This window comes from Taudactylus pleione, unplaced genomic scaffold (genome assembly GCF_031769625.1).
Source record: "Taudactylus pleione unplaced genomic scaffold, aTauple2 ptg000467l, whole genome shotgun sequence".
In the NCBI taxonomy this organism is placed as follows: domain Eukaryota; kingdom Metazoa; phylum Chordata; class Amphibia; order Anura; family Myobatrachidae; genus Taudactylus; species Taudactylus pleione.
Genome location: NW_028284869.1, coordinates 1,642,050 through 1,654,276, shown reverse-complemented (window position 1 = coordinate 1,654,276; position 12,227 = coordinate 1,642,050). Strand labels below are relative to the sequence as shown.

Here is a 12,227-nt window from a genome sequence, read left to right as displayed (position 1 = left end):
CAGTGCGCGTGCGCAAGCCAGTCTCAGCCATGGGGAATCGTGCGCTTGTAGTACACAGCCTGAGCGCTGCTTTGAGTGATAGCGCCGTTTGTGGGTGGTAACAGGGGAAGGTGCTTGTAAACGGGGGAGTGGATGTGCGGACGCAGGCGTGTCAGGCTGACAAAACGCTGTTTAAAGGGCGTGCATAAGTAGCAAAGTAGCGTCATCGTACACGTCACCTGCATGTATTTCAGCCAGCGCTGATCGCAGTGCTTGCGGTGGGGTCAGGCTACCTCAAGGGCTGCGAGCAGCTCTGATGGCTCTTGCTGTTACCGATTAATCCTACAATTCCAGGAGATGACGTGTGTTGCGCGAGGAAAGGAGGCGTCTTTATACACTAGCGAGCTCTCAGTGCCTTAGCTCGCTAAGATATAGACGACGGTCCTTATGCCACGCAGTGCGAGTGTTTAATTTAAATATCCGGCCCCTTTTTGCCAGCGAGCCGCCGCATCTTGCGAGCAGGAATGAATGAGCTCCTTAGACGTAACCTTGTACATAAGGATTGTTATCAATGTCAAGAAGAAACCCATTTTGTTCATCTCCTGGCTGATGTTGGTAAGTGCTGGGTAGGTGACCCTAGTGCGGGTTTACAAGGTAGACAGACAGTGCTGGATGGAATAACAGACCTCTTATATAAAGAACAGCTTGTCGCTATAGGCAGGCGTCCCAAGGAGAGGGGTAAAAGCCACCAAGCCCGGCGTCTATACCGCGAGACGCTGTATGTTCTAACTTGTGTCATTCCCTCTAAACGGGCGACTGGGACACAGTATTGATATATGGGAGAAGATATTTCTGGCGAGCGCATGAGACACAAGCCGCGGAATAACCCTAATTCCCCGTTGTACAGTCTCAGGCGGTGCTGGGATCCTTATCTTCCATATGACCCAGGTGATACCAATGCAGGCAGCATTGTGTAAGTTCTCCAGACAATCCGTCCCAGCCGGCGACTATTACTGTCATAGATTATATGATATAGTTGTCATGTTTATATTCATGTTTTATTTAATAAATTGTAAAACAAATTCTTATTACGGATACTGAGGCCTTTCTTATTATCCTCACTCTCATGTCACATGTCAGATTACTCCGCACAGTCTCCTGGTGCGTCCTAGTTGCATCTCATTGCGACTTATATATATTAGTTAGATTATGTGTCAGGCCTGAATGTATTTCAGCTAAAGCTGTGACTATAGGGAAGGCATTTCCTGTGCACAGGAGACTTCCTGTACACATTGCTAGGACAATGGAAGGATAGCTGGCACTCGGCTGCATAGTGGTGGGAACGCAACTACCCAGTAAGATTGGACCCACTTGTGTGCAGGTTTAGTGATTCTCCACTGTCTCCCTCTAGTGGTGGAGATAGAGCATAGCACCATGACTGTGCAATGCAAAAACAGCTCGCAGACGTTGGGCCTGATTAGGGGTACACGCTATGACGCAGAGGTATACGCTGTGTCGCAGAGGTGTACACTATGACGCAGAGATGTACGCTATGGCGCTGTTTTCGCAGTTCAGCAATTATCTATGGGTTTGGCTAAGGTATCGGGGAGTGGCACCAAAAATGCAGGTGTGTAGCGACCGTTTAGAGGGCATATCTCACCCTGCGACTGCGATTCTGTGCGCAAGAAATATGGCTCCGGCGTCTCATTTCACGCACCCTTTCCCCAGGACCATAGACTCACCCAGGACTGGGACAATCCAATGGTTTGCGACCGATGGTGTCGTCTTTGTGCGCAGATGCTGCAACATTTGCCTAATTCCGCACAGCCGATTCGTACAGAGCCGCAGCCGCTGTATTAGCGCCCTAGTTACAGAAATCACATCACAGCATCTGGGTATTACTTGCAGGGAGAAACTATCGGTATTCCCATTATACAGTTATACAGCAGTGATGTTATTATACTGTATAAACTCCCGGGTGACCCAATATCCATACATAGGGGTACATTTACCAAAGATCACTTTTTCCGTCTATTGCATGGACATCGTCGCCAGATTACTGTCTTAAAATCACGTATTTCTGAAGTCAGATGGCGATGCCCATTATATATTTTCAGTCTAACCCCCCCATCGTATTACCAATAGCAATCCGCCATCATTCCGCGGGGAATTTAAAGCCCTGTGCAGGTCACCATGATCTGTGTGTTTTTTGATTTATGCGGAAAAGGGTTAAAATAAAAAAAAGTTAGTGGCACCCCTCAGATCTATAACTATACCCATACCTCTGAGCCTAAGCTGGTATTGGAAAATAAGGGGAGTAAACAGCTCGGGGGTCCCCCCTATGTTCTAGTAACCAGCAGCACGCTGAAGCAGCTAGGGGTGCTATCATTATACTATGGTGACACACAGCTTGGGGGTCCCTCCTATGTTCTAGTAACCAGCAGCACGCTGAAGCAGCTAGGGGTGCTATCATTAAACTAGGGTGACACACAGCTCGGGGGTCCCCCCTATGTTCTAGTAACCAGCAGCACGCTGAAGCAGCTAGGGGTGCTATCATTATACTAGGGTGACACACAGCTCGGGGTCCCCCCTATGTTCTAGTAACAAGCAGCACGCTGAAGCAGCTAGGGGTGCTATCATTATACTAGGGTGACACACAGCTCGGGGGTCCCCCCTATGTTCTAGTAACCAGCAGCACGCTGAAGCAGCTAGGGGTGCTATCATTAAACTAGGGTGACACACAGCTCGGGGGTCCCCCCTATGTTCTAGTAACCAGCAGCACGCTGAAGCAGCTAGGGGTGCTATCATTATATTAGGGTGACACACAGCTCGGGGGTCCCCCCTATGTTCTAGTAACCAGCAGCACGCTGAAGCAGCTAGGGGTGCTATCATTATACTAGGGTGACACACAGCTCGGGGTCCCCCTATGTTCTAGTAACAAGCAGCACGCTGAAGCAGCTAGGGGTGCTATCATTATACTAGGGTGACACACAGCTCGGGGTCCCCCATATGTTCTAGCAACCAGCAGCACGCTGAAGCAGCTAGGGGTGCTATCATTATACTAGGGTGACACACAGCTCGGGGGTCCCCCCTATGTTCTAGTAACCAGCAGCACACTGAAGCAGCTAGGGGTGCTATCATTATACTAGGGTGACACACAGCTCGGGGTCCCCCCTATGTTCTAGTAACCAGCAGCACGCTGAAGCAGCTAGGGGTGCTATCATTCTACTAGGGTGACACACAGCTCGGGGTCCCCCCTATGTTCTAGTAACCAGCAGCACGCTGAAGCAGCTAGGGGTGCTATCATTATACTAGGGTGACACACAGCTCGGGGTCCCCCCTATGTTCTAGTAACCAGCAGCACGCTGAAGCAGCTAGGGGTGCTATCATTATACTAGGGTGACACACAGCTCAGGGGGTCCCCCCTATGTTCTAGTAACCAGCAGCACGCTGAAGCAGCTAGGGGTGCTATCATTATACTAGGGTGACACACAGCTCGGGGTCCCCCCTATGTTCTAGTAACCAGCAGCACGCTGAAGCAGCTAGGGGTGCTATCATTATATTAGGGTGACACACAGCTCGGGGGTCCTCCCTATGTTCTAGTAACCAGCAGCACGCTGAAGCAGCTAGGGGTGCTATCATTATACTAGGGTGACACACAGCTCAGGGGGTCCCCCCTATGTTCTAGTAACCAGCAGCACGCTGAAGCAGCTAGGGGTGCTATGATTATACTAGGGTGACACACAGCTCGGGGTCCCCCCTATGTTCTAGTAACCAGCAGCACGCTGAAGCAGCTAGGGGTGCTATCATTCTACTAGGGTGACACACAGCTCGGGGTCCCCCCTATGTTCTAGTAACCAGCAGCACGCTGAAGCAGCTAGGGGTGCTATCATTCTACTAGGGTGACACACAGTTCGGGGTCCCCCCTATGTTCTAGTAACCAGCAGCACGCTGAAGCAGCTAGGGGTGCTATCATTCAACTAGGGTGACACACAGCTCGGGGTCCCCCCTATGTTCTGGTAACCAGCAGCACGCTGAAGCAGCTAGGGGTGCTATCATTATACTAGGGTGACACACAGCTCGGGGGTCCCCCCTATGTTCTAGTAACCAGCAGCACGCTGAAGCAGCTAGGGGTGCTATCATTCTACTAGGGTGACACACAGCTCGGGGTCCCCCCTATGTTCTAGTAACCAGCAGCACGCTGAAGCAGCTAGGGGTGCTATCATTCTACTAGGGTGACACACAGCTCGGGGTCCCCCCTATGTTCTAGTAACCAGCAGCACACTGAAGCAGCTAGGGGTGCTATCATTATACTATGGTGACACACAGCTCGGGGTCCCCCCTATGTTCTAGTAACCAGCAGCACGCTGAAGCAGCTAGGGGTGCTATCATTATACTAGGGTGACACACAGCTCGGGGTCCCCCCTATGTTCTAGTAACAAGCAGCACGCTGAAGCAGCTAGGGGTGCTATCATTATACTATGGTGACACACAGCTCGGGGTCCCCCCTATGTTCTAGTAACCAGCAGCACGCTGAAGCAGCTAGGGGTGCTATCATTATACTAGGGTGACACACAGCTCGGGGGTCCCCCCTATGTTCTAGTAACAAGCAGCACGCTGAAGCAGCTAGGGGTGCTATCATTATACTATGGTGACACACAGCTCGGGGGTCCCCCCTATGTTCTAGTAACCAGCAGCACGCTGAAGCAGCTAGGGGTGCTATCATTATACTAGGGTGACACACAACTCGGGGGTCCCCCCTATGTTCTAGTAACCAGCAGCACTCTGAAGCAGCTAGGGGTGCTATGATTATACTAGGGTGACACACAGCTCGGGGGTCCCCCCTATGTTCTAGTAACCAGCAGCAGACTGAAGCAGCTAGGGGTGATATCATTATACTAGGTTGACACACAGCTCGGGGGTCCCCCCTATGTTCTAGTAACCAGCAGCACGCTGAAGCAGCTAGGGGTGCTATCATTATACTAGGGTGACACACAGCTCGGGGTCCCCCCTATGTTCTAGTAACCAGCAGCACGCTGAAGCAGCTAGGGGTGCTATCATTATACTAGGGTGACAGACAGCTCGGGGTCCCCCCTATGTTCTAGTAACCAGCAGCAGACTGAAGCAGCTAGGGGTGCTATCATTATACTAGGGTGACACACAGCTCGGGGTCCCCCCTGTGTTCTAGTAACCAGCAGCACGCTGAAGCAGCTAGGGGTGCTATCATTATACTAGGGTGACACACAGCTCGGGGGTCCCCCCTATGTTCTAGTAACAAGCAGCACGATGAAGCAGCTAGGGGTGCTATCATTATACTATGGTGACACACAGCTCGGGGGTCCCCCCTATGTTCTAGTAACCAGCAGCACGCTGAAGCAGCTAGGGGTGCTATCATTATACTAGGGTGACACACAGCTCGGGGTCCTCCCTATGTTCTAGTAACCAGCAGCACGCTAAAGCAGCTAGGGGTGCTATCATTATACTAGGGTGACACACAGCTCGGGGGTCCCCCTTATGTTCTAGTAACCAGCAGCACGCTGAAGCAGCTAGGGGTGCTATCATTCTACTAGGGTGACACACAGCTCGGGGTCCCCCCTATGTTCTAGTAACCAGCAGCACGCTGAAGAAGCTAGGGGTGCTATCATTCTACTAGGGTGACACACAGCTCGGGGTCCCCCCTATGTTCTAGTAACCAGCAGCACACTGAAGCAGCTAGGGGTGCTATCATTTTACTAGGGTGACACACAGCTCGGGGTCCCCCCTATGTTCTAGTAACCAGCAGCACGCTGAAGCAGCTAGGGGTGCTATCATTATACTATGGTGACACACAGCTCGGGGTCCCCCCTATGTTCTAGTAACCAGCAGCACGCTGAAGCAGCTAGGGGTGCTATCATTATACTAGGGTGACACACAGCTCGGGGTCCCCCCTATGTTCTAGTAACAAGCAGCACGCTGAAGCAGCTAGGGGTGCTATCATTATACTATGGTGACACACAGCTCGGGGTCCCCCCTATGTTCTAGTAACCAGCAGCACGCTGAAGCAGCTAGGGGTGCTATCATTATACTAGGGTGACACACAGCTCGGGGTCCCCCCTATGTTCTAGTAACCAGCAGCACGCTGAAGCAGCTAGGGGTGCTATCATTATACTAGGGTGACACACAGCTCGTGGTCCCCCCTATGTTCTAGTAACCAGCAGCACGCTGAAGCAGCTAGGGGTGCTATCATTATACTAGGGTGACACACAGCTCGGGGTCCCCCCTATGTTCTAGTAACCAGCAGCACACTGAAGCAGCTAGGGGTGCTATCATTATACTAGGGTGACACACAGCTCGGGGTCCCCCCTATGTTCTAGTAACCAGCAGCACGCTGAAGCAGCTAGGGGTGCTATCATTATACTAGGGTGACACACAGCTCGGGGGTCCCCCCTATGTTCTGGTAACCAGCAGCACGCTGAAGCAGCTAGGGGTGCTATCATTATACTAGGGTGACACACAGCTCGGGGGTCCCCCCTATGTTCTGGTAACCAGCAGCACGCTGAAGCAGCTAAGGGTGCTATCATTATACTATGGTGACACACAGTTCGGGGTCCCCCCTATGTTCTAGTAACCAGCAGCACGCTGAAGCAGCTAGGGGTGCTATCATTCAACTAGGGTGACACACAGCTCGGGGTCCCCCCTATGTTCTAGTAACCAGCAGCACGCTGAAGCAGCTAGGGGTGCTATCATTCTACTAGGGTGACACACAGCTCGGGGTCCCCCCTATGTTCTAGTAACCAGCAGCACGCTGAAGCAGCTAGGGGTGCTATCATTCTACTAGGGTGACACACAGCTCGGGGTCCCCCCTATGTTCTAGTAACCAGCAGCACACTGAAGCAGCTAGGGGTGCTATCATTATACTATGGTGACACACAGCTCGGGGTCCCCCCTATGTTCTAGTAACCAGCAGCACGCTGAAGCAGCTAGGGGTGCTATCATTCTACTAGGGTGACACACAGCTCGGGGTCCCCCCTATGTTCTAGTAACAAGCAGCACGCTGAAGCAGCTAGGGGTGCTATCATTATACTATGGTGACACACAGCTCGGGGTCCCCCCTATGTTCTAGTAACCAGCAGCACGCTGAAGCAGCTAGGGGTGCTATCATTATACTAGGGTGACACACAGCTCGGGGTCCCCCCTATGTTCTAGTAACCAGCAGCACGCTGAAGCAGCTAGGGGTGCTATCATTATACTAGGGTGACAGACAGCTCGGGGTCCCCCCTATGTTCTAGTAACCAGCAGCAGACTGAAGCAGCTAGGGGTGCTATCATTATACTAGGGTGACACACAGCTCGGGTTCCCCCCTGTGTTCTAGTAACCAGCAGCACGCTGAAGCAGCTAGGGGTGCTATCATTATACTAGGGTGACACACAGCTCGGGGGTCCCCCCTATGTTCTAGTAACAAGCAGCACGCTGAAGCAGCTAGGGGTGCTATCATTATACTATGGTGACACACAGCTCGGGGGTCCCCCCTATGTTCTAGTAACCAGCAGCACGCTGAAGCAGCTAGGGGTGCTATCATTATACTAGGGTGACACACAGCTCGGGGTCCTCCCTATGTTCTAGTAACCAGCAGCACGCTAAAGCAGCTAGGGGTGCTATCATTATACTAGGGTGACACACAGCTCGGGGGTCCCCCCTATGTTCTAGTAACCAGCAGCATGCTGAAGCAGCTAGGGGTGCTATCATTCTACTAGGGTGACACACAGCTCGGGGTCCCCCCTATGTTCTAGTAAACAGCAGCACGCTGAAGAAGCTAGGGGTGCTATCATTCTACTAGGGTGACACACAGCTCGGGGTCCCCCCTATGTTCTAGTAACCAGCAGCACACTGAAGCAGCCAAGGGTGCTATCATTTTACTAGGGTGACACACAGCTCGGGGTCCCCCCTATGTTCTAGTAACCAGCAGCACGCTGAAGCAGCTAGGGGTGCTATCATTATACTATGGTGACACACAGCTCGGGGTCCCCCCTATGTTCTAGTAACCAGCAGCACGCTGAAGCAGCTAGGGGTGCTATCATTATACTAGGGTGACACACAGCTCGGGGTCCCCCCTATGTTCTAGTAACAAGCAGCACGCTGAAGCAGCTAGGGGTGCTATCATTATACTATGGTGACACACAGCTCGGGGTCCCCCCTATGTTCTAGTAACCAGCAGCACGCTGAAGCAGCTAGGGGTGCTATCATTATACTAGGGTGACACACAGCTCGGGGTCCCCCCTATGTTCTAGTAACCAGCAGCACGCTGAAGCAGCTAGGGGTGCTATCATTATACTAGGGTGACACACAGCTCGGGGTCCCCCCTATGTTCTAGTAACCAGCAGCACGCTGAAGCAGCTAGGGGTGCTATCATTATACTAGGGTGACACACAGCTTTGGGGTCCCCCCTATGCTCTAGTAACCATCAGTACGCTGAAGCAGCTAGGGGTGCTATCATTATACTAGGGTGACACACAGCTCGGGGTCCCCCCTATGTTCTAGTAACCAGCACCACGCTGAAGCAGCTAGGGGTGCTATCATTACACTAGGGTGACACACAGCTCGGGGGTCCCCCCTATGTTCTTGTAACCAGCAGCATGCTGAAGCAGCTAGGGGTGCTATCATTATACAAGGGTGACACACAGCTCGGGGGTCCCCCCTATGTTCTAGTACCCAGCAGCACGCTGAAGCAGCTAGGGGTGCTATCATTATACTAGGGTGACACACAGCCCGGGGGTCCCCCCTATGTTCTAGTAACCAGCAGCATGCTGAAGCAGCTAGGGGTGCTATCATTATACTAGGGTGACACACAGCTCGTGGTCCCCCCTATGTTCTAGTAACCAGCAGCACGCTGAAGCAGCTAGGGGTGCTATCATTATACTAGGGTGACACACAGCTCGGGGTCCCCCCTATGTTCTAGTAACCAGCAGCACACTGAAGCAGCTAGGGGTGCTATCATTATACTAGGGTGACACACAGCTCGGGGTCCCCCCTATGTTCTAGTAACCAGCAGCACGCTGAAGCAGCTAGGGGTGCTATCATTATACTAGGGTGACACACAGCTCGGGTCCCCCTGCCATAACATAAGACAGTGCCATACTGCTCAGTCCAGGGCTGGAATCCCTAGGGAAGTGGAGACCCCCTCCCCAAGGACAATATCTTCTCTGCACTCCCTGGGCTCCCTGTTACACAATACTATTCTTGACAGGTGAACTTCAGGACCCAGCAAGCATGATGGCACTTGTCGAACTACAAGTACCAACATGCCCAAACATCGAGGACCTGCTAGCACTTTTACTCCACCACTAATAAAATAGTAAACAAAAGACAGGAGACACAGACGGAGTAATTAACCAATCAGATTGTACAGATAGCAGCGCAGAGTCCCATTGGAAGTAACACCTTTATGTATATTGTGTGTTATCAGGTTATTCTCAGAGGGAAACAGACTAATGACTGTAATGTGTCCTTCCTCTCTCTCACAGCTGGAAGCTGAGGCCGTGCACAGAGCCATAACCATTGCTAACCGGGTGAGAGCTGGATCCAAATCTGAGGCTCATCTGTGTCCTGTGCATCGCTGCCTGTGTGATTCCTGTCCTGTGCATCGCTGCCTGTGTGCTGTCTGTGTGATTCCTGCCCTGTACATCACGGCCTGTGTGCTGTATTATGTGATTCCTGTTCTGTACATCGCTGCCTGTGTGTTGTATAGTGTGATTCCTCTCCTGTGCATCGCTGCCTGTGTGCTGTCTGTGATTCCTGTCCTGTGCATCGCTGCCTGTGTGCTGTATTGTGTGATTCCTGTCCTGTGCATCGCTGTCTGTGTGCTGTATTATGTGATTCCTGTCCTGTGCTTCGCTGCCTGTGTGCTGTATTATGTGATTCCTGTCCTGTGCTTCGCTGCCTGTGTGCTGTATTGTGTGATTCCTGTCCTGTGCATAGCTGTCTGTGTTATTCCTGCCCTGTACATCACGGCCTGTGTGCTGTATTATGTGATTCCTGTCCTGTGCATCGCTGCCTGTGTGTTATATAGTGTGATTCCTCTCCTGTGCATCGCTGCCTGTGTGCTGTCTGTGATTCCTGTCCTGTGCATCGCTGCCTGTGTGCTGTTTTGTGTGATTCCTGTCCTGTGCATCACTGTCTGTGTGCTGTATTATGTGATTCCTGTCCTGTGCATCGCTGCCTGTGTGCTGTATAGTGTGATTCCTGTCCTGTGCATCGCTGCCTGTGTGCTGTATTATGTGATTCCTGTCCTGTACATCGCTGCCTGTGTGCTGTATAGTGTGATTCCTGTCCTGTGCATCACTGCCTGTCTGCTGTATTGTGTGATTCCTGTCCTGTGCATCACGGCCTGTGTGCTGTATTATGTGATTCCTGTCCTGTGCATCGCTGCCTGTGTGCTGTATTATGTGATTCCTGTCCTGTGCATCATGGCCTGTGTGCTATCTTGTGTGATTCCTGTCCTGTGCATCGCTGCCTGTGTGCTGTGTTGTATGATTCCTGTCCTGTGCATCACTGCCTGTGTGCTGTATTATGTGATTCCTCTCCTGTGCATCACTGCCTGTGTGCTGTATTATGTGATTCCTGTCCTGTGCATCGCTGCCTGTGTGCTGTATTATGTGATTCCTGTCCTGTACATCGCTGCCTGTGTGCTGTATTGTGTGATTCCTGTCCTGTGCATCACGGCCTGTGTGCTGTATTATGTGATTCCTGTCCTGTGCATCGCTGCCTGTGTGCTGTATTATGTGATTCCTGTCCTGTACATCGCTGCCTGTGTGCTGTATTGTGTGATTCCTGTCCTGTACATCACTGCCTGTGTGCTGTATTATGTGATTCCTGTCCTGTGCATCGCTGCCTGTGTGCTGTATTATGTGATTCCTGTCCTGTGCATCGCTGCCTGTGTGCTGTATTATGTGATTCCTGTCCTGTGCATCATGGCCTGTGTGCTATCTTGTGTGATTCCTGTCCTGTGCATCGCTGCCTGTGTGCTGTGTTGTATGATTCCTGTCCTGTGCATCACTGCCTGTGTGCTGTATAGTGTGATTCCTGTCCTGTGCATCACTGCCTGTGTGCTGTATTGTGTGATTCCTGTCCTGTGCATCACGGCCTGTGTGCTGTATTGTGTTTTCTTCTTCAGGGTCCGTAGGGTCCACAAAATCTACCTTGGGGTATGTAGTGGAACGATCCATTTCACCAAACATCTCTAGCTTTGTCGCTCCCAGCATGCATCGGTCCTCCTCCCTATATACCCCGCCCCCCGCCACAGGCATTCTGTTATTTTGTTTGGTGCGCGGCTAGTACCCATACGCACCTGTTATACAGCGGGACAGACCTAGGCAGTCCCAGGCTTTTTATTTTATGATTTACTTCGTTTTTTGAACTACCGAGTTTAGCAGTATCAGGCGCTGGTAAGGACGCAGGTACTGCGACTCCTACTACCTTCGCCGGGGCCGAAAACACCAGCACCGCTATTTTCCCAGAGGTTCTCGGCGGGCCTCAGCGTGGCTTAGCTAGCGCCTATGCTGAGGTCCGGACTGCAGGTCTGGCACAGAGATGACAAATAAGTGCGCGGCAGTCCTAGAATCCGGTGTAGGAGATGCAGCTGCGGGTGAAGGCCTCGTGTGACGTTTCCTCACTAAGGCGGCCGGGTCCTTATCGTCTGTCGCCGGGGACGGGTAGTAGACCCACTCGAGCGTACTAGTAAGCATCTACTACTATGAGGCCAGCATACCTGTGCCGTTAAAATCGCAGCTTAGAGGAGATAAGGCGCTCCCTCGGCTGCTCCTCCCCCAAACCAGACGCATTTTCTCTGTTGTAAACAACTACCTGTTCTATCCGGTACATCTAGAGCTCATGCGCTGGAACCACCCGGGTGGTATCAGGTTTTCTCGCACTTAGTGGACACGTAGAAGAGCTGGCTCCAGCTGCGGTATTTCCCCATGTTATGGGGTATTCACAGCAGTTGCATCCTTCTATGTATATGCCCCCCATGAATTCCTGTTGGGTTAATTCTACTGCTCACTCTAGTCAGAGTACAGCGCCGTCTCTAGCCCCTCAGCAGCCAGGTAGACAGGTGGCGGCAAAGCTGGGGCATAAGAGAGGTTCCCATCAGTTACCTCATGACGACCTGGACTGATCTTCAGACTCTGATACTCAGAGTTCTGGGTCTTACTCAGTAGAAGAAGACCATCAGTCTCTGGTGAGAGCTGTTAGATCTGTCCTCAGTATAGAGGAAG

General features: G+C 51.9%; 1 protein-coding gene across 1 annotated transcript in view; it reads left to right on the top strand.

Annotated features, from left to right (window-relative positions):
* The window catches only part of DPYSL5 (dihydropyrimidinase like 5), a 180,999-nt gene that overhangs the window by 100,120 nt on the left and 68,652 nt on the right, over positions 1 to 12,227 (top strand). Inside the window, exon 6 of the mRNA XM_088448835.1 lies at positions 9,480 to 9,524. Coding sequence (XP_088304961.1) covers positions 9,480 to 9,524 — 45 coding nt within the window. The remainder of the gene's footprint in view (positions 1 to 9,479; positions 9,525 to 12,227) is intronic.